Source organism: Antedon bifida, chromosome 2, assembly GCF_963402885.1.
Source record: "Antedon bifida chromosome 2, ecAntBifi1.1, whole genome shotgun sequence".
NCBI classification, from domain to species: domain Eukaryota; kingdom Metazoa; phylum Echinodermata; class Crinoidea; order Comatulida; family Antedonidae; genus Antedon; species Antedon bifida.
Window position 1 is genome coordinate 22,915,757 of NC_136227.1, and position 26,215 is coordinate 22,941,971.

Sequence of the window (26,215 nt, forward strand, 5' to 3'; positions counted from 1 at the left end):
TGATGATTTTTTAATTCGATATCCGCCACTCTGACGTGAGCATGGTTTTAGGATAATAATAAAAAATATATAGATAATATGCCGTTATCAAACAAAGATAGATGTGAGAATAATAATGGATGGATAATAAAGGTGGACACGATTCTCAAAGATGTAATCTGCAATATTTGAACTTTTAGATTTACGAACGGCGTAGGAATAATAATTAAGTACAACTCAGTGTCTCACATCCATACGCCGTTTTGACAAACATTTCTGTGTCATCTTTTCAGGACACCATGGTTGACCATGTTTAGTGTGGATTGTTTTCCCATGCCCAATTTTGTGCAGCCCTTCCATTTTATGTTTTTGATACACCAATGAATAACTGTGCCAAGTTTTAGAATGTTATCACATTTTGAAGGATTTGCTTCAAATAAGCACCTTAACACGCCTACTGTTCCACGGTTTCAGATGATAACATAATTTATTGAATATACATTTAAGTCGGTGGCATATGCTAATACTCATAAGAATACAAATACGAACAACAACGGATACAATGATCATGCCCAGGAACAATAGAATAATAATGATTCAAAACGCACCGATGACTGAAAAAACTGATTCGATCCCCTACCATAGTGTGGTCGAAGTCTATTGCACTTCACTCTTTAAAAAACCCCCACTGCATTTTGGATAAATATAACTAAGATAAGAAATGCAGTAAATGTAACAAAATTAAAATACAAATTTATAAAAGGGAAATCAATAACTGAAATCATCACACAGCATTTATAAGCTGTCTGTAGAGTGTTAAGATTTCGTTTTCAAACTAATTTGAATATTGCTGGAAAGTGGATATTGTTTCCCCTTTTTTCCGATAAGTTCTTAAAGTTAAGTTACCACAAACAAGTATAGTTTGATTAATTATTCTATGTGACTCTTAATAATAACAACTTATAGTTAGAGTTTATATTGCGATAATCACAAACCGTACGTAAAAATCAAGGGAACTTTTAGACGTTAAAAACACCATAATTCGTTTCTTTACAATATCGATTGGTAGTTTGTAAAGGCAGTAGGACACTAACTTTTCTTTATTTCGTGTTAATTTGAGGAAAACTAATTGATTTTAATTGTATTTATTCTTTTTATTATTCTTTTTTATTATTATTTTATTTATTTTTTCAAAGAGAAGGCATGCCAATTGACATTGGCATTCTGGACAGATGGCTTTATTGTGTGGTACCCAGTTTTACAAGAATGACACTTATACAAATGATTTTGAACGCTACGCAAATAATACCATGACCCGTAGCATTTTCTTTTTACGAAAACAGAAATTTAGACTACTAAAAATAAAATAGATTCAGAATTTAAAAAGCTATCCAAAGAAACAAAACAAAGAGTTACAACAGGTTATTTCACCTTTGTTCATGGACTATTAATTATTTTGATTTTTTAATAAGTTAAGGGTAATCCAGTACCGTACTTATTGTAGTATTAAGATAATATATAATATAATATAAAACATATAAATGGACAATTATGACAAAGTAAAGAAAATCAAACAAACATTAATAAAACTGTATTCAGAATAAAAAGGCTATTCAACGATACCAAACAGTACAGTATTTGGTGAAATTGCATGTATACCTTTTGGTCACGTGATTAGTTTTATTGCGCAATAAAAATAAATGATCAGTATTACATTCCCTTTCCAATGATACCATAGATGACGAGTTTAGTGTGGAACTTCGGCCATTTTGAAATACGAAATGGCGGCTAAAGGAGTGGTTGAAAAAATGGTACCTAACTCTTTTGGATTCAGCATCTCAAGAATAACAAAATTAGCTAAACAAATCTATTTTGGCACAAATATCGAGCTGGAAGACATAATAATCTTTACTATAAAAGCAATATTTAAAAATTAAGCCATTAAATTATTGCATTCCATTCTATCTGACTGTTCTACTCCACATCTAAAGTTGGAGCACTGCTTTTTTTAATGGCCTAGCTTCTCGGCTTAGCATTCATCAATGATTTACGATAGATATATTGAATAAAATTAGGTGTGTTATAAAACAAATAATCGGCTCTGCCTCATTAAAAAATAGAGCAGTCAATTTTTCAACTCATGAACCCTAACCCTAACCCTACTGTAGTCCATTTCATTGTGTAATTGTCCATTATCACAATGCTAACATGACGTGTAGTATCAGTGAAGGGATATCCCTTCAGAAATCGACCAATTAACACTGGATATTTTTTTGTTGGTTATGTTTTGTTTGTATAAATCAAATAAAGTTATTGAGCAAATTGTGTTACAATATAATACTTGTTATCTAGGGGGAAAAAAAATGTAATGTATTGTATACAAAATAGCATAGCAACCTCATACAATCACATGTTTTAGTGTTTCCCCTAGTTATTTTTAGCCCTCATAAATTTGTTGTCCGGCCTTTTGTAGCTCATTTTCAAATTGCTTTATTCTCAAAATATTTATAAACATAGATTTATACTGTAGTTGAAAATTATCATTTCTGTTACCATTGTGTGTATGCCTAATGTGATATATGTAGCACTTTGATCTAAGGGCTGTACATTATTACCCCGGTCATTTTGGAACACATATGGAAACTTACTCCCATAATGCAGCTAGTAATCAGCGCAGTTGTGTTGTGACTTTACCAGGTACCCATTTGTTCACCTGGGTGAGAGAAACAAACTTGCCTAAGAACCAGTTGTCTGGCTATGAATGTATAAAACAAATCCAGGTGTTTGAATATTTCATAAGCAAGCCTACAGTGTAAGCTATAGCTCCCAAAGGAAAGTTTCAGATTAATGGAATAAATTACTGTGCCTTCTTGATTGATTAATTAATTATGTAGAACTTTGATCCTGAGATTATTCTCAAAAACCTTTGATCTTCAGTGCATGCCAATTATCTCATTTTGTTGCTAAGAATATGTAGGGATTTGATATTCAAGGTCTTTTTGTTGTTCATTAGCTCAAAAAGAAAAATAATCAATTCCGTACATTTATCAAAAATACTCTCTCAGTCTCAGTTCCTTCACTTTTAGGAGCGACGATCATTCGGAGGAATTGAACATTTTAGATGAGGTGACTATACCTTGTTTGCCTCATACTGACCATGGCCCTGATTTTCTTCCCATCATTCATAAAAATTGGTAATAAATATATATACAGTTGAACCTCTGTGAGCGGCCACCTCACGTAAGCAGCCACTTTCAAAAGCCTGATTGTTCTTTCTATCTAATTAGTGCAGTTGGTACCTCCCGCATGTTAAATACTTATTGTTATGCTTTATTATTTGCCTTCTTTCCAAGCTTGTGTGCAAAATCTTTTTGTTTGATTGAAAATTATTTAATTATTTTTAATCATTCTTGCATATATATACATTACTTGAAGTAAATAAATAGATAAATACTACTAGTAGGCCTACACCTGACGTTTTTAATAGGCCTGGTGTTTGCATTTCGATCTTAAAATGTCCATTCTCAATATAATTATATCCTCTTTTTTATCATTTGCATTCAGGTAAATTAGTTTGATTACATTTCGTCTGGAAAATTGTCGCGAGCGAAAGTAAACAAAGATTTCAAACCACGAGTACGCATTATGCATATGCTAATTAGGATTGTTTACAACTCGCCACGGTTGAGAAGGTATTTTCACACAGATCGTGAGGAAGTTTTATGATTATGCATACAGAGTAGCCAAACAAGCGCGTTTCATTATGAGATATGTTTTGATCGAAAACTTTGACTGGAAGTCAAAGTTATTTTTTTAACAAAAACATGTCTGTATTTCAGTTAAATGATTTTTTTTTTGACAAATTTTTGGTGATAGTTAATAACTATTATGATACTTAAAAATGACCCATCTTTTTTCGAAATCTGTTTAATATTTTTTATTTTTTTGGAATTAGTCAAAGGGACAATACATCTTTAAAAAGGAAAAACATCGATACCATACATTACATTTAAAAAAAATACTTCAAAAGGAAAAAATATCCTGGATCTTCTGTTATAAACTAAAATAAAAAGAATGTGTATACTCTAAAATCAGCATAGGCTTGATATTAAAATGAGTGTTTTTGAAACTTAAACCTATTGTGAGATATGGGGGATCAGTCATGCTCTGTTTCATTTTATATCCAGAAAACATTACCAATAAATCATCATTCCTTTTATAGTGTTTTGAAGTTAAAATGTACTTTTGATATAGATTAGCACATCATGTTTTACATCAATCACCAGATTGAATTACTGTTTCTAGTACCTGTATAAACCTAGATTATAAATGTATTCTAGTCATTGTATCAAATGTGCATTTTAGAATCTATAAATATGTTTATGTCAAGTGTTGACATCATTAGTATAAATACCAAACAATCAGGATAATGTATTGTACTGACATGGTAGTTAGGTCAGGAATCAACATATTATATACCTGAAGGCCTTTTCACATCGAATTGCAGCAATATCGCAGTAAGCAAGGCGGTATTAATACGGGAAGCGAGCTAGACTAGACACTAAAACATGTTTTGAAATTAACTCAGTTGTGGGTATTTTCCGAAGATTTTAAATCGCGTTTTCTTTTTAAACTCTTGAATTCATAAATAGTAATTAAACTCTTAGCTCTTTCACTATGTAGACTTATTTACACAACTATAATGCTAACCCTAGCTCTAGGCCTACACTTCTTAATTAAAAGAGTCAGGTGCGTCGAATCCACGTCGGCGGTCGCAGGTTGGTTGCATCATTTTTTTTGTTTAGAATTAAGTGGGGCGGCTAGCCACCATATTAAACCCCCCCCCCCCCCTAGATCCGCCACTTTCTTCATACGGTATGTCTGTCAGTGTCTGTCGGGTGCATAAATCTCATAGACTCTTCCCAGACATGCTTTTGGTCGTAGAGCATGAACCCTAAAAATTAGTCGATTTTACAAATTCTCATTTCTGTCAGGTGCATAAATCTCATAGACTCTCTTTTCCCAGACGTTCTTTGGGTTGTCATGCATGGACCTATAAATTAGTCGAGTGTACAAATTCTCATTTCTGTCAGCTGTAGTAAGTAAAAGCATTGCATGTGGTAACTGTTTCCAGAATGCTTATGTCCTCTGGGAATATAGCTGGCTAAAGCCGGGTGTAAAAAAATGATCGGAGACAAATTCATGTAGTCATGTCTTCAATTCACAGCATACAGTGTACATTTATGTGAATTTTCAATCAGATCAGTTCTCAGTTTCATGCATCTTAAAAGCATTTTATGTGATCAATCTATGCTATGCAATCACTTTTTGATATGCTTTATGGAAAAGAATTGAAAATATTTGTAGTGATATATGATAATTATTAAAGCACTACTATACAGTATATATAATTTAAAGGTGTTTTGCTTGGTTGCTTTGTTGGATTGGTAAAGCGGCCTTTTTTCCCCAGTCTATGAGATCGGTATATGTCGCGTAACTCTACTTGGTCTGTGATACTAGATGTTATTATATCCAACGCCAGTACATCAGTGTCCTCATCGTTAGACTCGGGCACTCCGTGAAACAACAGGCAATTACGCCTGCTGTATTGTTTGAGTTCATCGGCCTTATCAACCATATCCTGATGTTCTTTTTCAAGTTTTTGTGTTTAATTCTTGTAGTGTTTTTCTATAGTTATTATCTTTATTTCTTATCCATAATTGGACCGAATTCTGGTATTATATAATATAATAATATTATATAATAATATAGTGAATTTTAATTTCAATATTACAAGAAATTCAGGCCATATATAGCCACCATTTGTAAATTACTAGTACTGTATATCATTCTAATTTGTTTTGTAGAAGTTTTGGCACAACACTGAAGTGATGTTTGGATTTGGAATTGGTCAGTTTTATATTTTCTCTTCTGTTTTTATTACCATCTGCTCATCCTTTCCAAATGAAATAACTATTATAGACGGTGGCTACACAAGCTTATTAGTTGCAATACATGAGGATGTTCCAGAAGATCTCTTATTGCTGGAAAAATTACAAGTAAGTAAAAATGGCAAAACATGTTGAAATACCCTAAAGCTTGGATTCCATTAGTAACTAAACGCAATGTCACACAGAGCTCAAGTGGAACCGATGAATGTTTCTTGGTTTTCTTTTAATAACCAACTTATTTGTGGAAAAGTATTTTGAGTTCCAAAATAGATTATACTGTACTAAATCTTTATGAGCTTTGGTCACAGTTGATAGCTCTAGTTTTAACCTGAGTTATCTGTTATAAAGATCTCATTGTACGATGGGTGTCTAACAGATAATGCACCTCAAGTAATAATGATTGTGTGATTATTAAATCCAATAACTCTGATTTTAAAAACACCTGTTTCACAACTATAGTATGACAAAAATTCACCAATCTGCAGTTCATACAAGAATAAAGAGTTTTTTATACTTATAATGAAGGTTAATCCCCAGTTATCTTACCTGAAAGTATAAATGACAAACATTGACCTAACTAAAGATCAAAACAATACCGGTACACAGGCACTGTACTATATTGGCTGAATATCCTGCCTTTAAGATGTTTTTCATGGAATATACATTATGTAAAAATGTGAACACAGCATTTTACTATTCTCGAAAAGTTTTAAAAACATCATGGTGAGGAATTAACCGTAGATGAAGACTTATCGCCTTCACTTGAAAACAAAATTATTGTCATGTGGCTCCAACTTATATTCCAGACTTGCCACAACTCGTCAAACAGAAGTATGGAGCAGAGCTACGTAATAAAGGACTCGCCTCTCTTAAACCAAACATTTCACAAGCACTTTCATCACTTCTGGAGGAATTTCGCATTTCATTCAAAACATTTCATTCAATTCAATTAATTCAAAACATTTCATTCAAAACATTTCATTCATATTGATGCATTTTATTCACATATACCGTCAAAATTCATATCGATGAATTTCATTCACATATCGCGTAATAAAATTCATATCAACGAAATGTTGCGTAAACGGTGTTCCATAACGAACATTGTATGCTAGCTATACAGTAGGCAACCTGCCTGCCATATTTTCACCATTTTGTTAACTTACTCACTTTTAACGTGCTCGTATAACATGGTTTCAAGTTGAAAAGTGAATAAAATATGATAAAATTACTAAAGAAAGGTTGTAAAACAGAGAGGCAAAAAGAGTGCGCAATATAGTTTAACACGCAGTGCGCATGAAAAATCTGCACACTCATGGCAATTTTTAAACGTTTAAAATTGCCTGAAACGTACTCTAATTTCATTGAAAATAAATGTTGACAATTTTGACAAATGTCAGTGCTCGTACGCATGCGTTACATACCCTTGCATGTATTTGTATTGTCATATGATGAAATATGACCTGAAATTTATGAGTACCAAATTTGGTTTAGTTATAATACATGCTTGTGAAGATATGATTACAATGTAGACCCGTGTAAATTTTTATTGCGCTCCGTGAAAACATAACCACATCAATTTCTGGCCATAAGGAATATATTCTGAAAATTTGACGTAGCTAGATGAAATTGATCTCAAGATAAAATAGTGCAAAGGAAAGAATAAAAAAATTAAGATTCTGACAGAATCAATAAGGTTATATGCAAAATCAAGGCAAGTGAAAAAAATGCCATTTTCATGTAATAATTGGATAATAATATTTTTGTTGTCTTCTACACTGTCAGAATTAATGTTTTCCTAAGCTGAATACATGTAGAAAAATATTTTAATGCGTTGATTGTTAAAGTATAGGGTAACAATAGTTTAATTTCCTACTCAAGTCTGTATAAAACTATTAATGAGCAATTACACAGAACATACACATACTTGTAATGAGCTCTATTTTTGCACATAAATCAGTCACTTTACAAAAGTTACAATTTGAGTTATGATTGTTGATGTGAAACAAGATTCCCTTATTCAACTACAGTACATTTGATGATTTTAAATTTAATAAGTGAAGTAATAATAGAATTCAATTGCAAACAAAATGTACAACAAATTCTAAATAGTGTTCAAATTTGTATATTGTACTTTTTATTTTATTTTAGAGGGATTTTACAAATGGATCACAATACCTATTTGAAGCAACATCTAGTAGAGTTTACTGGAAAGAAATTACTATTTTAATTCCAAAGACTTGGAAAAGTAGGCCACAATACTTTACTGCAACTCATGAATCATTTGTACGAGCCAACATTAGAATTGATAAACCAAATGATTGGCTACCTCATAACCCGTACGTGCTAATGACTGGACAATGTGGATCATCAGGCTTGTATATGCATCTGACACCAGAGTACATACAGAATAGTACAATTAATTTACAGTATGGAAATCTAGGAACAGGTTTGTATTCTATTTTTAAAATTAATGTAAAAACATTTTTAATAGTGAAAACATTGAGGTACTGTATATAAAAAATGTTTACCCCAAGTAAACAAGAAAGTGAATTTAAGATAAATCAACAATCTACCTAGCTCCACATACGTGTACAATGAATATTGTTTTAATATATTTTCAATATAAAATTTTAAATAGAATAATTGCAACAAATGAACAATTATTTAAAATGAATATAAAAGAAACTCCAATGTGCTCATTTGGAGATGGTCAAATCCAAACCATTAAGCATTTGTTCTGTAATTGCTCATCAATATTTTAATTTAAAAATTATTCTAATAGTAAAGTCATGTATTACAAATGTAAACTAGTTAAATGTAAGCCAACTGTCAAAATGGTTATGAATGAGTTAAAAAGGTTTTATGAAGTGGAAAAATTTATTTATCATCAGAATTTTAAGGACAGTATTTTTACTACAAAATGGATACAATTAAAAACATTTATAAATCAAATATGAGATTAGAATAATTTTTATAAACCTTTATTTATTTAATTTATAATGATAATGATGATATGTTGTTTTGTTTGCTTTGAATTTGAATTTTATTATGTTTTTCTTTGTACAGTAATGTCTTATATGATGAAATAAAACAAAACAAAAACAAACAAACAATTATTTCACTTAAAAAGACAATCAAAAAGGTTATTTTTAACCAAAAACCATTGACAATTTAAGTATTTTTTGCTTTAAATATACATTTCGTTAACTGAGTAAGATTAACATTAAAAGACTAAGTTAAATACAACTAATAAACTGTACACACATACATACGTGTAAGATATAAAGTAAAAAAATTTGAAAATTGTCAGCACGTGGTATGGTAAGCACAAGTATTAACTGTCAACTTAAATTTCTTTCTGTTCCATTAAGCACTCTTGTGGAACTAGATGCTTTGAGTTTGAGTTCCGTGTTAACATAAGCCCGCCTTTACAGTCTGCTTCTGATTTTTTTTTTTTATACTATGCTACTTCATTATTCAAGTCTGTATTATAGTCGTTTACCAAAATCTCAACACCTTTCTAGTTTGTTTTTTGTTTTCGCGCCACGGCTTTAGCCAGCTGTATTCCCAGAGGACTACTCATTCAGAAGCTATATCAAGCAGAAACTATAGTTCTAGAGGCTGAAAGTTTTGGAATTTTGTAAACTCGGACGGGTCATGCTCAAATTACAAACCCCAAAGCACATCTGGAAGAAGAGAGTCTATGAAAACATTTGCTGATAATACAGTATTATTGAGATGCATGTAGATGTTAATACTATAAAATCTTTTTCAATAAATAATGACTTCGTTCTTGCTGGATTCTTGTAGGATTCTTTTTTCTATTTTTGTGTGATTAGTGAACTACTATCTACTCACAGTACACTACTATAGTTTAGTTTGTGATTATATTTATTCTGTACATGAGTAGGCCAGACTATATACTGTATTACGTTAAATAAAATGAAGAAAGAACAATAATTTAAGATGTATTGTCCCCCAAAAACATGAAAAATGAAGATTAATAAAATCAGACTTTAAGTAGGTAATTTTGCAGTTTTAATAAAGTTATTCACTTCTGTAAAAAAAAAAAAATAAAAGAATTATTTCACTTATAAAAAGAGAAAAGAAACGTTTAATTTTAACCAAAAACCAATTTAAGTATTTCTTGCTTTAAATTACATTTTTTCAGGTAAATAATTTCTTTTTGAAATAACTATTATATGTAACATTAAAATGACACATTCAAAAACAAATCTGAACAAAAAAAAGTGTAATGGGACAAATATTATTATTATTTGTATAATGTAAAGAGGGACTACAGCGACAGGCCCATCAGGCCTTTTGTAGTCTCTTGACTTGTTTCTTGAATTGAATTGAATATCTTTAAAACTGTTACTTCAACAAGAAAGAAGAAATATTTCTTGTTATTTAAAGTCTGGTTTTCAAAATATGTTAATATTTTGGCATATAAGTATATTCCTATTTAAACATAATATATCTGTTAATTACATAAACATAATATTATACAAAATATTTTGTATTTCACATATAATAGCAAATGATTTATCATTTGTTATTCAAAAGTATAGTTGATCTCATAAAGTAACAATTTTTCTGTTCATCCTGAGGCAAACCTACTGTACATTATTCTAATCTTCTATATATCAACTTGAATAATACAAATCAACATTTTTTCTTGCTTCTCCAGAAAATATTTTTATTCATTCCAAAGGTTTTCCGCAAAATTGACATAGATCATAAAGATTTTCCACAAAATTGACATAGATCATAAAGATTTTCCACAAAATTGACATAGATCATAAAGATTTTCCACAAAATTGACATAGATCATAAAGATTTTCCACAAACAATAGGAAGCTTTCAATTTGCAATGACCTAGGAGTTTCCTCATCACTTTAATTATTGTCTATAACCCAATTTTGTCAATTCTAGGTTCGAGTGACAACCTTGGATTAACTTATCACATACTGTAGATAATTTATCGATTTTACAGAGGGAAAATGACTTGGGACAAATGATGCACTGTCTTTACATAAATCTTACTTACTGTAGGTCATAGCAAACAATAAGCTCTAGGTTTATTACTGGACTGCCATGCAAACCTTTAATTAATTGTCATTACTTACATTGCTCACTCAAATTTGATTGAATATTAGTATAATCTTTTTTTTTATTCATGTTAAAAGCGTTTTCATAATTGTTTGTCTATTTTCGGCGAATGAGTGCTATTTGTTTTTTTTATAGATAAGTGAAGATTTTGTTACGCTTATTTGATATTACAAATTTTCCTGAAAAGCACTAAGCATGGCTGTTGGTATCATAGGTATTCAAAAAAAAAATATAATAAAAAATATTAACGAACATAAACAGGCAATTATGTTAAACTTTTTCATTTTACAATTAAACTTTTGATAACAATATGTGGCATCAAAAAGTGCTTTAGTTGAAACTTTATGTGATTTCTAGACTACTTTTCACATTGACCGTAAGGCATAAATATAAATAATTAACTATCATCTGTATACAGAATATAAATATTATGGTAATATGAGAGTATGGATTAAATTGTTATTGACATTCTTGGTCAAATTCTGTTTTTATACATCTTTTATGTACACTAATAATCATTCTTTGCCTTCTTTCAGGTCGTGTTCTCGTCCACGAATGGGGTCATCTTCGATGGGGTTTGGGTGATGAATATCCAAATTTAGACCATTTTTACCCATCAACAAAAACAAAACGTATCGAAGGTGTAAGATGTTCGATGAATATTGCTATTGAGCCAATACAAACAAATCATGCAGATTGTCAATATAGCATGGATGAGATCAATGCTAACAACCTCAATGATATCAATGGCTTTTGTTTAAGTTATGATGATCTTGGCTCAACTCAAGCACTTGCCTCTATCATGTATAAACCAAACATTTTGAAATCGGTAGGTTTGTACGATACATCATTTCTGCCATGGAACATCAGTTTCACCATTTAAATGTTTTAAAAAGTTTAAATATCGCATTTAAATTTTTATATCGTTTCTTTTTTAGGTACTGTGCCCATAATTAGAAATATTAGTATATTTAGCGCATGTGCTTTTATCATTTATCATAAGATAAAGATCTATGAGAAAGTTCTGAGTACTCTGTTTAATCAAATTAGCTTCAAGTTTTGTCATTTCATATGTGACATTATTATTGTTTACCTTTATGTAAAAATGAACAGGCAATTTAGACAACACCACTAGTAATAATTTTTTAAATAAAAAAACATATTCCAAACGAAAATTGTATTGTAATAAAAAATCAATTATTTTGATGTAATTTAAAATTCCAGCCAAATGTATAATAATATGTGCTTTGCAAAAAATTGTGGTTTCTCTTGAAATAATGGAGTTTTTACGATACAAAGTTTTAAATAATGACTGATATGATGGAATAGAATACTGGTCTAGATTACTTTAATAATTTAACAAAATAATAGAAGCAAATATTCATTAGAGATTGAAACTGAGTATTAATGAGCAGTCGTTATGCCTAGTGAACATCCTAATTAAAATTGTTTTATTTATGAACGTATCCCATATACCATATGGGACTCATTTATACACTTCTTGATACCATTTTATCATAATCAGGCCAATCATAAATAATATGTCAAATTCATATATGCTGAAAAGAATAATGTGTTCAAAGGGAATCATCAAAATATTTAATTGTGTTGGTATTCTTGTATGATGTAGGTAATTTCCTATGTCAATGACCTTTATACTTCAAGATGTATACATCAAGTCATGGTTTGAAGATCCAATTCACTTGGCTACTCTAAATTCACCCTTGAGAAAAAGAGCATATTCACACGTATGCCTGCAATATTAATTCAATGTTGTTAAAAGCAGCTTCTTTTGCTATTTTTTTTAATGAATTATTAATATGTTTAATTAATGTACTTCTGATTTTTTTTCTTTCTCCCTTGTAATTTAGTTTTTTTTTCCTTATTTCTACCATTAGAAATAAGGAAGTTACCATTAGAAATATATGCAGTTATCTGTACACTCATGTGCTACCACATTGAATCTTTTAAACTGTTTTTTTACTATGTAAAGTAAATTGTGATGGTTGTGTATGTGCAAGTCCTGGGTTCAAGTCCTGTCACATGTCAGGATTTTGTTTATGTAGAACATCTTGTGTATATGTTTGTCTTGTGAACCTCTGAGGGTCCCTAACGATCAGCAATTACTGGATGGATCACCCTCATTAAATATGGTTTAAAAAAAAACCATTAATTTGTTATTTGCACAACATACAACGTAAATAAAATAATATAAATATTAAAAATGTATTCACAGTTGTGTGCTGTCACCATTCATTGTTTATAATAACAAATGAATGCAGTTATCTGTACACTCGTGTGCCACCACACTGAATCTTTTAAACTGTTTTTTTACTATGTATAAAGTAAATTGTGATGGTTGTGTATGTGCAACTAGTACATGTAATTACTATGTGAAATAGAGCCGAAACTGTAGGTTGTTTTCCTAGTAGAGCATATAGCAGTGTATACAAAAATGATTGTTTTTTTGTTATAAAATAGGTTACAGAGTTTTGTCATAATGATGCATCAAGGCCAGGTTTCCATAATTATGAAGCACCCAACCCACACAATGAACAATGCAACTACAGGTCAACCTGGGAAGTCATATTGGAGACTAAAGATTTTGTTGGTGGTAAAAATTTGCCAATTGAAACACATGTAGATACTACACCAACATTTAAATTGGTTCAGAGAATTCCAACTAAGATTGTCATTTTGATTGAAGCTAGTGAAAGATTGAATCAGGTATTAAAAAGGTTATTTTATATTTAAAAGATTTTCTTTGCAATTTTAATATGTTCTTGCTCAGATAATTATCCTCCAAAATTGTTTGAATCCTATAATTTCATCTATTCTACACTTTTATTTATATAATATACAAATAATGAATGTTTTATATTTCTGTAATGGTACAAATAATGGCATGAGGTGAATGATGAAAGGTTATATTTCAACGAGGATTAATTAATTAAGCAGAAGGTACGGGTTCGAAAATTGGGGTAACTTTTTCTCATTCTCACAGATTTCCTCATCTTAACGACCACACCTCGTAACTGACCACCTCTTTTAAGGGACAACAACCTATGACAAGAGGAGTGGTCGTTCAATAGAGGTGATCACTTACGAGAGGTCTTTGTTACGGAAGATGGTCGATTATGAGAAGCGGTCCCTTAAGAGAGATGGTGGTCCCTTAAGAGAGATGGTCCTTTAATAGAGGTGGTCACTTACAAGAGGTGTGGTCGTTAAGGGAGGTTGTCGATTATGAGAAGCGGACCCTTAAGAGAGGTGGTTGCTTACGATGTATGGTCGTTTTAGGGAAGTTGGTCGCTTACGAGAGGTGGATAGATTGATTGATAAGTAAAGAGAGAGTTGGTGGTCCTTTAAAAGAGGTGGTCACTTATGAGAGGTGTGGTCTTTAGAGAGGTGATCGATTATGAGAAGCGGTCCCTTAACAGAGATGGTGGTTGTTCAATAGAGAGGTGGTCGCTAACGAGGGTGGTTGCTTACAAAGTTTTTTGGGAGGTGGTCACTTACGAGATGTCCCCTTTTTGAGAGTCGGTCGCTTATGAGAGGTGGATAGACTGAGCTATGTAAAGAGATGCATTTGCACATGATTTAGACAAAAATATAATATTTTCTACATTAGCTGGCGATAGTAACTACATTAGCTGGGAGGCAATTTTCGTTACTACATTAGCTGTTGGTGTTTCGACATTAGCTGGAGGTTTTACTACATGCGGTGGATTGTTCTACATTAGCGTTTGTTTTGACATTAGCTGGGTATTTTCTACATTAGCGGTTGTAACAAATACAAACATGAAAAGGAAACAAAAGTAAATATTATAAAAAAAATAACAGTTGACAGTCTCCTCAATAAGAAATACTTACATATAATTAAATATATAAGATATTTCTTTCCATTCTGAATCAAATTTAATTTAACATTTAGTGAGGGCGTATGGCGCAGTGTGTTGGACGTTCGACTACTGATCGTGAGACATTGCTTGTATCCTTAGGCAAGGTACTTTACTTACGTTTGCCTCTCTCCACCCAGGTGTATAAATGGGTACCCGGTTAGATCAAGACACAACTTTGCGCTGATTACTAGCTGCATTATGGGAGTATGTTTCCATGCGTGTTTGATCCAAAAGAATGACTGGGGTAATAATGTTCAGCGCATTGAGAGCTTGCTTATATGCGCTATATAAGAATGAACTATTATTATTAACAGTCGTATAAGAACTGGGACTAGGTTTAATAATGTCATTAGGTTTTACGATTGCTTCTTAATGACTTGTAAATTGCCACAAAAGTGTAACAATTCTTCATTTCCCATGTCACCATCGTATAGTAATCTATTTCATTGAATTTCTTGTCATAAATTATTTATAGAGTTTACTATTTAGAATAGAGTTGGGTTCCTAAGTGTTGCTCCAATCACAAGTCATTGGTTCAGTTTTTATGGATCTTAAAATAGCTGTTGATTCTGTTAATTACAATTACTAGATGGTACGCTCACTTCGCTTGCGTACCATCTAGGTCGTGTCCATAGATGGTTCTCGAATACACAGTAATTTCAGCGTAAAAAAACTGGCGATTTCAAATGTACGTACCGCAGGACTATAAATACATTGTCGTTTTCAGAAACGAATAAATAGACACAATGATTAATGTAGTCAAATGAAATTAGCACCCTGGGAATTAGGCCTACTTCCGAAGGAGAAACTTGTTTTAAAAATGAGTCCAAATTTTGTATTTGAACTCATTTAAACAAACCCAATTTGTGTTTTGTATATAACATTAGAGTTGAGGGATGGGGAAGAGGATGGGAAGAGCAATTTTTAAATATATTCTTTATCCACTCAGTAACGAAATATTGTTTTAAATGTTTTATAGGCCTATCAATAATATACCACTAAACACTGTAAAACATTTACGATTTAATACCTTTTTAAAACTGTCCCTGTTATAGTCGATTGAAATATTAAAGTACATGTAACGATACACCACTACGACGTTTATATTTTTATAATTATTAATTAATACAAAGAAGCAACTGTCAGTAATATTTGTATATTATGTGTTTATATATCCAGCAGTAGAGCCTACCCACAGTCACAGTAATAAATGTTCTTTGTATATGTGTTTATATAAACAGTAACCACATTCACAGTAAGAAAATTTTGATTCAAATGGCGACCAAAAATGGTCAAAAGTATTGCAATGCTATATCTCATAAGTTTATTCTCCAAGGGCCCATAAATTTACCTACTTGTGTTAAACCAAGGGCTCATAAATTTACCAAACAAACTGGGAGTCTGAGAGATTGGAATGTTCTATTCATCGCAAATCAATACATTTGTATAAACGAATATTAAATCTATTAAAATAGTATTTTTTTTTTTTAAATCGGCCTGTCTTCAACATTATGATACTGTACTCGAGCTGTTCGACCGGCTATTAAAATCAATCAGGTGGTTAAAATCAGTACCAAGATTCTAACCAACTTTATATACCATCGAGTAAACATTCTAGAAATAACGCGCGATTTACCGAATTTTGCCCTTACGTAAATTTATATATAGATTATTGTATAAACCTCTCTATTTTGCTTTTGAAATTTCATTTTCATTCAATGCTTCTCTTTCTGGACATCAGCAACAATAATTTAATTTCTTAACTAATGTTAATAATGCGATACCTCAGCAATCAAAGTTTAGTTTGATGATGACACTATAATTTAAAAGTCAAGATTGACAATATTTAAACAGATTTTGATTTGGATAAAATATTCACTCTTAATCCCTGATTTCCTTTATTTCAAATGTGTGGGGTACCAAGAAAGAATCAGGGTCAAGCAATTTAAAGAATGGGTAACATACTTTGGGGCAAATAACAGATAAAATAATATCAATGGCTTTTTAAAAATGTATATGATCAGACGGACAAAAGTAAATTAATCTTAATTAACTTCTGACGGTTCGAAACAAGTGAGTACACTTTTTATGTTTTATTTAATTGTAAAGAACTAATTTTGTTTCTCTTTCTTCAATTGTTTCTTTAAGGGAGATTACTTTCTGAGGGTTCGCCAAGCTGTTTCATACTTTGTAGAACAAATAGTTGAGACTGGTATTCATTTAGGGGTTGTAACATTTGGACAAATTGTGAACATTGCTACAAATATAGTTGAACTTTCTAGTAAAGATATTCGTGAAAATGTGACAAGGTCACTCCCTTCTGTTGGAGAAGGCTCACCTGATCTTGTAGGTGGTTTAAATAAGGCATTGGAGGTAGGTTTTACAATTTTTTTTAATACAATAATAGATTATTGTTTCCAAAAATATAGGTTTATTTGGTATACACTTGATAAAGTCAGGCATTTGGTAACAAAAGGAAGCAAGTGCGATTCACATCTTTCGCAAAGAAAGGACCGACCAAAGCATGCAGGTTGGCTAAAGTAGTTGGGTTGTCAGCCCTGACGATGACACGGGCAGCTCTATTCTGCAAATTTTTTAATCGGTCAGATAGGCCCTACCATGAGGACCCAGACATTATCACCATAATGGAACATGGGTATAAACTTTATACAATAAATTAAAGAGAATTCACAAATTTAATTAAGAGTACCTATATATAAAATATCATCAAAAATCACTGTATAATCGGTGAAATTATTGTTTTCATTTAAAATATTTTTATTATTGTTAATAATTTCTGTATTCTTGGCCATAAATGCATATGAAATGTACAGTACTTTAAAATGACCTGCAGATCAGGATTCTGGAAAAAGATCAAGTAGATCAATATGTCTTCCATGCCTTTATTTAGTACAACCTGTTTTTTTATTCTGTAGTATTAATTGTAAACACCCTTTTATATTTTTATAGCAACTTTCCTTATCAACGGATTCAAAGGGAGCATCCATCATAGTAATTAGTGGTGGCCCAGCATCAGATTTATCTGCCATTACAGATGAGCTTCTAAACTCTGGTGTGACGGTAGATGCAGTTCTCTATGGTAACAACATAGACAATGATCTGATTGATCTTGTCAATACCTTGCAAGGTGTCTGGTTTGGCTTTTCTGGTTTTCAAGAATCATGTGTTCTGGAAGACTCCCTAATATCTATACTTATGGAGAGGGCTGACATTCATAAAGAAATACCAAAACAGGTAATTAAGTTTAAAATAAACAAAACTACAATTGATTAGAAGATCAATGCATGAAATATCAGAGGCATTGGCTGGTTGCTGTCTTGGGAGTACGAAAATTGTAACACCTGCTTCACCTCTGTTCCTAGATCCCCGGAAATCGGATTATACTTTGAAATATGAAACAAAATATATAAGTCTCCAGGACCAGCCCTACCATGGTTGGGGCTGTTGGTCTTATACTTTAAAAATGTCAGGCCTAGAGACTTAAAAAAAAAGACCTTTCTGGTGGTCCATCCACCTTCCCACTACCTACTCTTTTAAGTATTTTAAAAAAATGATCCATATTCAGTGTATTACATAGATCAGGGAAGAGTTAAATTAATTTAGCTTTTCCCTGCAGAGTAAATACTGAAGCCATTATACATTGTTCCTGCATCATAATGTATATATTCACTTATCAACTGTTTTTAGATTCACTTAGAATCAAGTTTAATCAAGAGATTTACTAGATTTATTTTTAATACCCAGTATAGTATTTTATATGTTTGTATGTAAATTTCTATATTGAGAGCCCTTAATGATTAGTTCCTTCACTGGAATTGGATAGGACTCCCTCATTAAAGATGGTTTCAATCTATTTTCTTTAGATCATAAGCAGGAAATCTGAAATATCAAGTAGGCAAAGTGATAACGATTTTGTTTTTGTTGGAAGCTATCTTGGTAAAGATCTTACATTCACAGTGTTTTTCTCAAGTGAAGATGATTTTTTAGATTCAAAAGTGTATGTTACAGACCCAGATGGTAAACAAATCAGTGTCAAAGACAGATCACAATACTCAATCAATAGAGAACTTGCCATTGTGACTATTAAGGTATCAGGAACAGCAAAGGTAGGCCTCCATTTCTTTCAATAATACATATAGATTATTGTAAGGGCCAGTTTATGTTCCAATTCCAAAAACCAATTCTTGTACTTGTAGTTTATAAACAAAGATTGTAGCCAATTAAGTTTTAGAAATCTCATTCATGCTTTTTCATGTAATATATATATACAGTAATAATTTCATAGAATGTACACATTTAACTGACCTTTTTTGGGATGAGGTCAAATTGAAACAACTCTTTTTAAATTATTGTGAGAATGAAACTATTTGACTATTTAACCATACTTGTATTATAACACATATTACTCTAATAAATTATATTAATTTTTAACCTAACCTTTTAACTAACCTTACCTTTCAGTTTTGTTGAAAAGAATTTAGGCAATTTGAGTATAAAATTTATTAAACAAAAACAACTTATGTTTTAACTTAGTTTTATACAGATGTTTGATATTGTGATGAAAACTGAAATCATGTTTTTTTTCTTTAGATTGGAAAGTGGAGTTATTATATCATTTATGAGGGCTCCAAAGACTCAATCATAGCGAGAATAAATGTAATATCTAAAGTGAAATCTGAACTGTTAGATCAGATTGTTGTAAATGGACAGTTAATGGAAAAAGAGATTGATTATAACAAGATAAAAAATCAGCGACTATCTGTTACAATTGGCGAAGAATATATCTTCTTGATTGGTGCCAGCTTAGGGGTAAAAATAGACCGGCCAAATGCTCCACCGGATACACTTTTTATGCTTGATCTAGAAGTTGGTATGTGCTTTTATTACCATTTTTTTTCTTTACTTTTACCTTTATTCTCCTCATCATTAGACTCCCAGAATGTATTCATACTATACATGCCCAGACAATTGTGGCTAAAACAGAACATTTTGAAAGACCCCATCTTGTTTTGATAACTAAAGTGATTTCTGAATGATTACCTTATATTTTAATTAGTGCGAGTTTTTAAAGATACTTCTTGACTATAATAATTATATTTAATTATCATATGTATGCACTGTTATAATTATTATACAGAATAGCTTTTTATACAGTATTACACTATCATTACCCTTTTCAATTGTGTTTCATCTTCAGTTCGGAGAGCAGATCCATTGTTTTCCCTACAGTACTACAGTATTTTTATGTTAATAATAATAATGCTGGACTAATATTAAAACTAGATTTGAACTCGTCACTTTGATGAGTTCGGGTTATCCGTGCAAACACAACATGAACATAATACAATATAAACGCCGACAATTATTATGTCATCCTATGAGTATGATATGAATTAAATATGTTTACACTGTGACAGCATATTACAGTATTTACAGAATACACTGTATATGTTATATACAGTGTAGCATAGATGAAATTATGAGACCCATCTTTTAAATCCAATTTCTAACATGATGACGTCATCAAATTGACATATAAAGATAACTATTTTTGAAGATAATTATCTAAATAATTACATTAATATAAATTTGAAGAATTTTGGGCACGTAAAACGGAGATGCGCTCTCGTTTAAAGGCAATGGACTTTTACGAAAAAGATGAACTGGCCATATGATGATGTCATGACATCAGATAGACAACATTTTTATATGAATTCATATCGCCAATTCAATAGCTTCCCTAATAAGTTTTAATCACATGGGTCACTTTTTGATGAGCTATAACAGATTAAAATATACTGTAAAGATGAAATTAAGTCACTCACGTTATTCTAATATTTTTATATGATGATGTAACAAAATTAAAATCTGTTTAACTCATGTGAAAGAGAATTCATTGAGGAAGAACAAATTAAAATCTAGGAGAAAATGGGGAACGCATTAGCGAGATGCGCTCTATTAAATTGGATTAACTAGTACAAAAGTGAAAACAATTCTATTTTTTAAATTTGAGTGGTCAAAACAACCGATAGGAACACATTTTACATGAATTGATATCTACAACTCATCAGCTTCCATAACAAATTTTTTAAAATGGGAGTAACCAGCCATCTTGGGGAGCTATAACTGAATAAAAATAGGTATATTTTGTAACAAATTTGCATTATATTACCTATTCTCTAGAAAATTTTGAAATGCTCAAAATGACCTGAAATGTATGCGAAATTGATTAGAAATTACTTTTGCGCATTTTGAAATTTCAAATACGCATACGCGCATAATCTTTTACGTAGCATGCCATTTTTATCATGTCAAAAGTTGCTCCATTTTATGAAATACACTTTCGTTTCATTGAAAAATAAATCTTTGTTCAGAATTTATGAGCAACCAAAAAATGTCATAAAATCGCACGTAACTTGCGCTGCGCGACTCTAACGTCATATAATGAAGTTTCTTGCATATCTACATCTACAGGTCAATCTTATGACAAAGTTATACAATCTTATGTTGGCCAGAATTAGAGATACACTGCGAACAAAACCTGCCTAGTGCGGATAACCAATAATAAAATTCAGTGTAATTCTAAATATGCAGATCATTATAACAATATCAATTGATTGGTCAGTTTGCCCGTAAGTACAATTGTGTGAGAATAGGGTAAATATCTGGCCAATCAACTTTTCTAAATCACAAACGTCTCACAATTACATTATGTGCCTATCATGACCTACAGAAGGTTCATGGGTATGTCTATTAAATATATTTTCCATACAGTATGTAAAGATTACCATTTTAATAGCATGCCTGCAAACAAATCACATAAAAATATGTTTACTTTCATAGCCTTGCTTTTCGAGTCGTGATGGATCTCCGCGGCCTATAAATTGTAATATAGTGTGTGTTGAGGTTTTCTGACTTGTAATGAGGACTCTACTCGCTTGACTGCAGTAACACATATATTGTATATTTCAACTTGATGATACAATAATAATTCAGTATTATATACAACTAAGGAAAAGAGGATTAGGTGATGCTGTAAGTGAGGTGTGAGTGTACATCTGCTTCTGGAGAAGTGTCAGTAAAGGTGTGTCTTCCGTGAAGTGGCTGTGAGGTTTGGAGGCTCCTCGAACATGGGGGTATATTGGCTTCGGTTCATTAGCATATGTCATTACGTTATCTCTGAGGCTAATGATTGGTCCTAAGTTGATCCAGGGGTGTTTAGGTAGAAGTGATTGATTACATTCTAAGGTAATTTAGTGATGGATAGCATTGTCAAATCTGTACTTAAATAGTGTCAATCTCTCCTGGTTTAACGATGGGCAAGGTCATAAAGTGTTTTCTTTAGGGATTCAATTATGAACTAAATGGACTTTTAAAACATCTGAACAAACTCTCCACTGGACCAAGTGAGGGAGTTTGTGAACTCAATTGAATTCTAATACAAAGGTTGATTTCTCAATTATAAATGTATATCATTATATTACAAAATGTACCTAATGAGAATGTGTCTTGGCCGTAAACCCTTGTCTTTATTTTTCTGGTTTGTGTGCATTATCAATTGTAACATTATTTACTATGTCTATTGTTGAATTCAGCTTCCATAAAACTATTGCTTCTTGTTTGAATTTGAGGTCAGCTTTGATGTTGCCCACATTCTTAGTCAAACTTGAATTAGTTAGTTTTACTTTAAAATTCCAGTGATTTATCCAACTTTCCTTCAAATAAATTCTATTTTTTAATGCTGTTTTCCAGTCGACGTTATTCGACGCTATCCTTAACAATAGTCAGTGATCTTCTACATAAAGATTTGAATCCAGTTCAATTCTAGCCAATCATCTTGGCGATACAGTACTGTGTACATGACGTTACATTGATGGAAAAATCCTGCTGACTACATTATTTGTGTTGCATCGCGGCACGGTCAAAGCTGGCCTACGTCTCCTGTGAGCCTAGAGGCAGGGGAGTCCCTATTACTCCATACTATAGCGTAGGCCTACATCAGGAAAAGTTTATGTTTATTGATGATGTTGGCCTAGAATTTGTAGGAGACCTCTCTCAAATTGTTTTAATGGGTATCTTCTGAGATTCGATAAATGAAGTTATTTTGTCTGTTTCATTTTTTCATGTTACATACGACGACGTTGAGGAAGGACACAGGAGTTTCAACTTTAACTCTAGAAATCAAATATTCATGCTGTTATCATTTCAACTTGATCGTTTTCAAACGATCGTCATTTAACTTCCAATGATCAACGATGACAACGTCGACTGGAAAACAGGCTTAAGCAATGCTACTAATATTCCCTCATCAATCCTAGGATTTATGTCACCTGCGAAGCAACTTATCTTACCATGCAATTCATTCAATGACAAAGTCCACAGGTGTAACAGGAATTTCAACATTCAGTAATATTAATTGACAACAAACAGTAAAATACAAAAATTTTAAAAATCAGGAAGGGTAAAAATATAATTTAAAAATGTTTGTTTAGTCATCAATATATATTCTTCATACATATATTAAAATTGAATTTAATATTTTATTCTTTTTAGAGTTTAAAGGAGTATATTATGATTTCACTACTGATGGTGTATACACGGTTTCAGTTGAGGCTTACAGTGAAGGAGATGCTTTAAAGTTTGGTCTTATAGAAGATTACGGTGAATCCAGTGATGTTGTTCCATCTGGGATTGGTAAGTTAATTAATCTGAGCAACTAATGTTTAAGATTTATTATTGAGAGGAAATTTTAGTGGCTGTATGGTCAATTCAGGTAAACTCTATATGGCGCATAATTTGTATGCATGTTCATCAGAAATACAGAATCAAGCAATTCCATGGCTTGTAATAAATAGTTTTTTTAGTTTTTGTCACACAGCTGCAACTCAAGGCTGGAAAAAAGCAATGGTGAATAAGGGTAAAGTAAAGCAATTGTGCCACATGAAAATATGTAATTTATGGAAAATAAAAATATCCCTATCAAAATCTATTATTTTTCCACTCCTTCAAATAAGTATACAATGCTACAATGAAATCAAAGATTAAAGCGTTCAAATTAGTCTGCAACACTGATACATATTTGGACCCTAGGATGATGGAATTTTATTAATTATGTCACATTGCAGCCACACCGTTTCATATCAAACCATCTCGTATCTCATTAAGTCGAACTGGTCACATTCTCTATCCAAGATAAAACCGAGAATGTTTCGCCATTCATCCATCCATCCATGATGTTTTTCTTTGTTTTGCCAGTTTTAGACATTTATACTCTTACTCTATTTATACTTTATATACTGAATTATACATGCTGAGTAGTTGGAGTGCAGATTTGCATTGTAAAGGTACCTAGAAGTAACACATAAACATACTTTATTTAATGTTAAATATTTTAAAATGAAATATATGATAATGATAACATGAGGAAATTATGTTATTATGATGCTTGGAAACAAAAAGGTTAATGATACAGTAGGCATATCATCTTTGTGTTAACTTTTGTTTTGCTTTTTAATCCTTTACTTCTATTGTAAGAAACAAATTGTAATAATAAAAAAATTAGGAAATAACAAAAATGTGATAATAATGAAAATAATCTAAAGATGTTTATGGTGATGAAATGACTATGATAATATTAATGTGAATAGAAGTTGTGATTTTATTTATTTATTGCATGCCATATGACCCACAATCATCCAGACAGGAATTTATTTATGTAGTCTTTCATTTCTTATTATTGTAGCAAAACGGGCTAAAAGGAATACAGAAGAGCAATATACATTCCTTGATCCGTTTACAGTTTCAAAAGTAATAGGATCTTTCAGGGTGAAAAACTTTAATAGCCATTCTGTAGATATACATCCACCAAGCATATTTCAGATTATGGAAGTTAAAGAAGATATTGGAACTTATAAACAGAAACAGGTCACTATTACATGGTTATCACCGGGAGATAATTATTTCTATGGTGAAGGTAATTTTAGTTAAATTTTCTTTCAAACTAAAACCAATGTAAAAAAACTAAAAAAAAAAAACATTGCAATTGAAACACTTAAGTTAACAAAAATAATTTAGATATTCTGCGTAGCTTCAGCAAAGCTAGATATTTAGATATCAAAATGTCAGCACTAGTTTTATTTTAATCTTGTTAGTATTAATGTCAAACTTTTAGTGTCCCTTTGGGAAACAGACAATCTTTAATTTTTAAACAGAACATATACCTAATTGTAGTCCAGCATGTCAGCATACAACTAATGGTTACATACTTAACTTGTTATTATTTATTCCACAGCAAGTTTTTACGACATCCGTGTTAGCTTAGACTTTCGACAGCTGATTGACAATTTTGAGTCTGCAACACAAGTTACTAAAGATGATATAATGTCTAAATCCGTTACAGACATTAATAAGCCACAATTAAGCAATAGCGTTGAAGAACTTGTAATCAAAGTTCCTCTAGATATTGAAAAAGATTCAATAGTCGCAATTGCAATAGTAGCTGTTGATGCAGCTGGCAACAGAGGCCCTCGCTCAAATATTCTGTCAATAACATTTGCAAAAACAAATTATTTGATGATTATCATATATGTAGTAATTGTATTAGTGGCAATATTGGCATTGGTTGGAATGGTATGTTATATACGAAAACGGAAAAAAAGCAGCAGTCCTCCAGTAAGATACCAAGTAGCCAAGTTTACACCTGAAGCAGTTTAAAATTGATAAGTTTCCATTAGATGGTACCATAGAGATATTATAATAACCATCTCTATGATGGTACCATAGAGATATTATAATAACCATCTCTATGATGGTACCATAGAGATATTATAATAACCATCTCTATGATGATACCATAGAGATGTTATAATAACCATCTCTATGATGATACCATAGAGATATTATAATAACCATCTCTAAGATGGTACCATAGATATGTTATAATAACCATCTCTATGATGGTACCATAGAGATATTATAATAACCATCTCTATGATGGTACCATAGAGATATTATAATAACCATCTCTATAATGGTACATAAAGATATTATAATAACCATCTCTATGATGGTACCATTGAGATGTTATAATAACCATCTCTATGATGGTACCATTGAGATGTTATAATAACCATCTCTATGATGGTACCATAGTACAGTATTATAATGACCATCTCTATGATGGTACCATAGAGATGTTATAATAACCATCTCTATGATGGTACCATATATATATTATAACCATCTCTATGA

The 26,215-nt window shown here is 31.4% G+C and overlaps 1 protein-coding gene across 1 annotated transcript in view; it reads left to right on the forward strand.

The window, feature by feature from the left end:
* LOC144858415 (calcium-activated chloride channel regulator 4A-like) overlaps window positions 1–25,995 on the forward strand; it is a 28,794-nt gene extending 2,799 nt beyond the window's left edge. Inside the window, exons 2-12 of the mRNA XM_078714662.1 lie at window positions 5,847–6,038; window positions 8,082–8,379; window positions 11,582–11,874; window positions 13,527–13,772; window positions 17,093–17,317; window positions 17,915–18,199; window positions 18,829–19,071; window positions 19,556–19,835; window positions 23,519–23,659; window positions 24,708–24,938; window positions 25,257–25,995. Of these exons, the coding sequence (XP_078570788.1) occupies window positions 5,871–6,038; window positions 8,082–8,379; window positions 11,582–11,874; window positions 13,527–13,772; window positions 17,093–17,317; window positions 17,915–18,199; window positions 18,829–19,071; window positions 19,556–19,835; window positions 23,519–23,659; window positions 24,708–24,938; window positions 25,257–25,678 (2,832 nt within the window). The 5' untranslated portion in view covers window positions 5,847–5,870 and the 3' untranslated portion in view covers window positions 25,679–25,995. The remainder of the gene's footprint in view (window positions 1–5,846; window positions 6,039–8,081; window positions 8,380–11,581; window positions 11,875–13,526; window positions 13,773–17,092; window positions 17,318–17,914; window positions 18,200–18,828; window positions 19,072–19,555; window positions 19,836–23,518; window positions 23,660–24,707; window positions 24,939–25,256) is intronic.
* The last annotated feature ends 220 nt before the right edge of the window (window positions 25,996–26,215 follow it).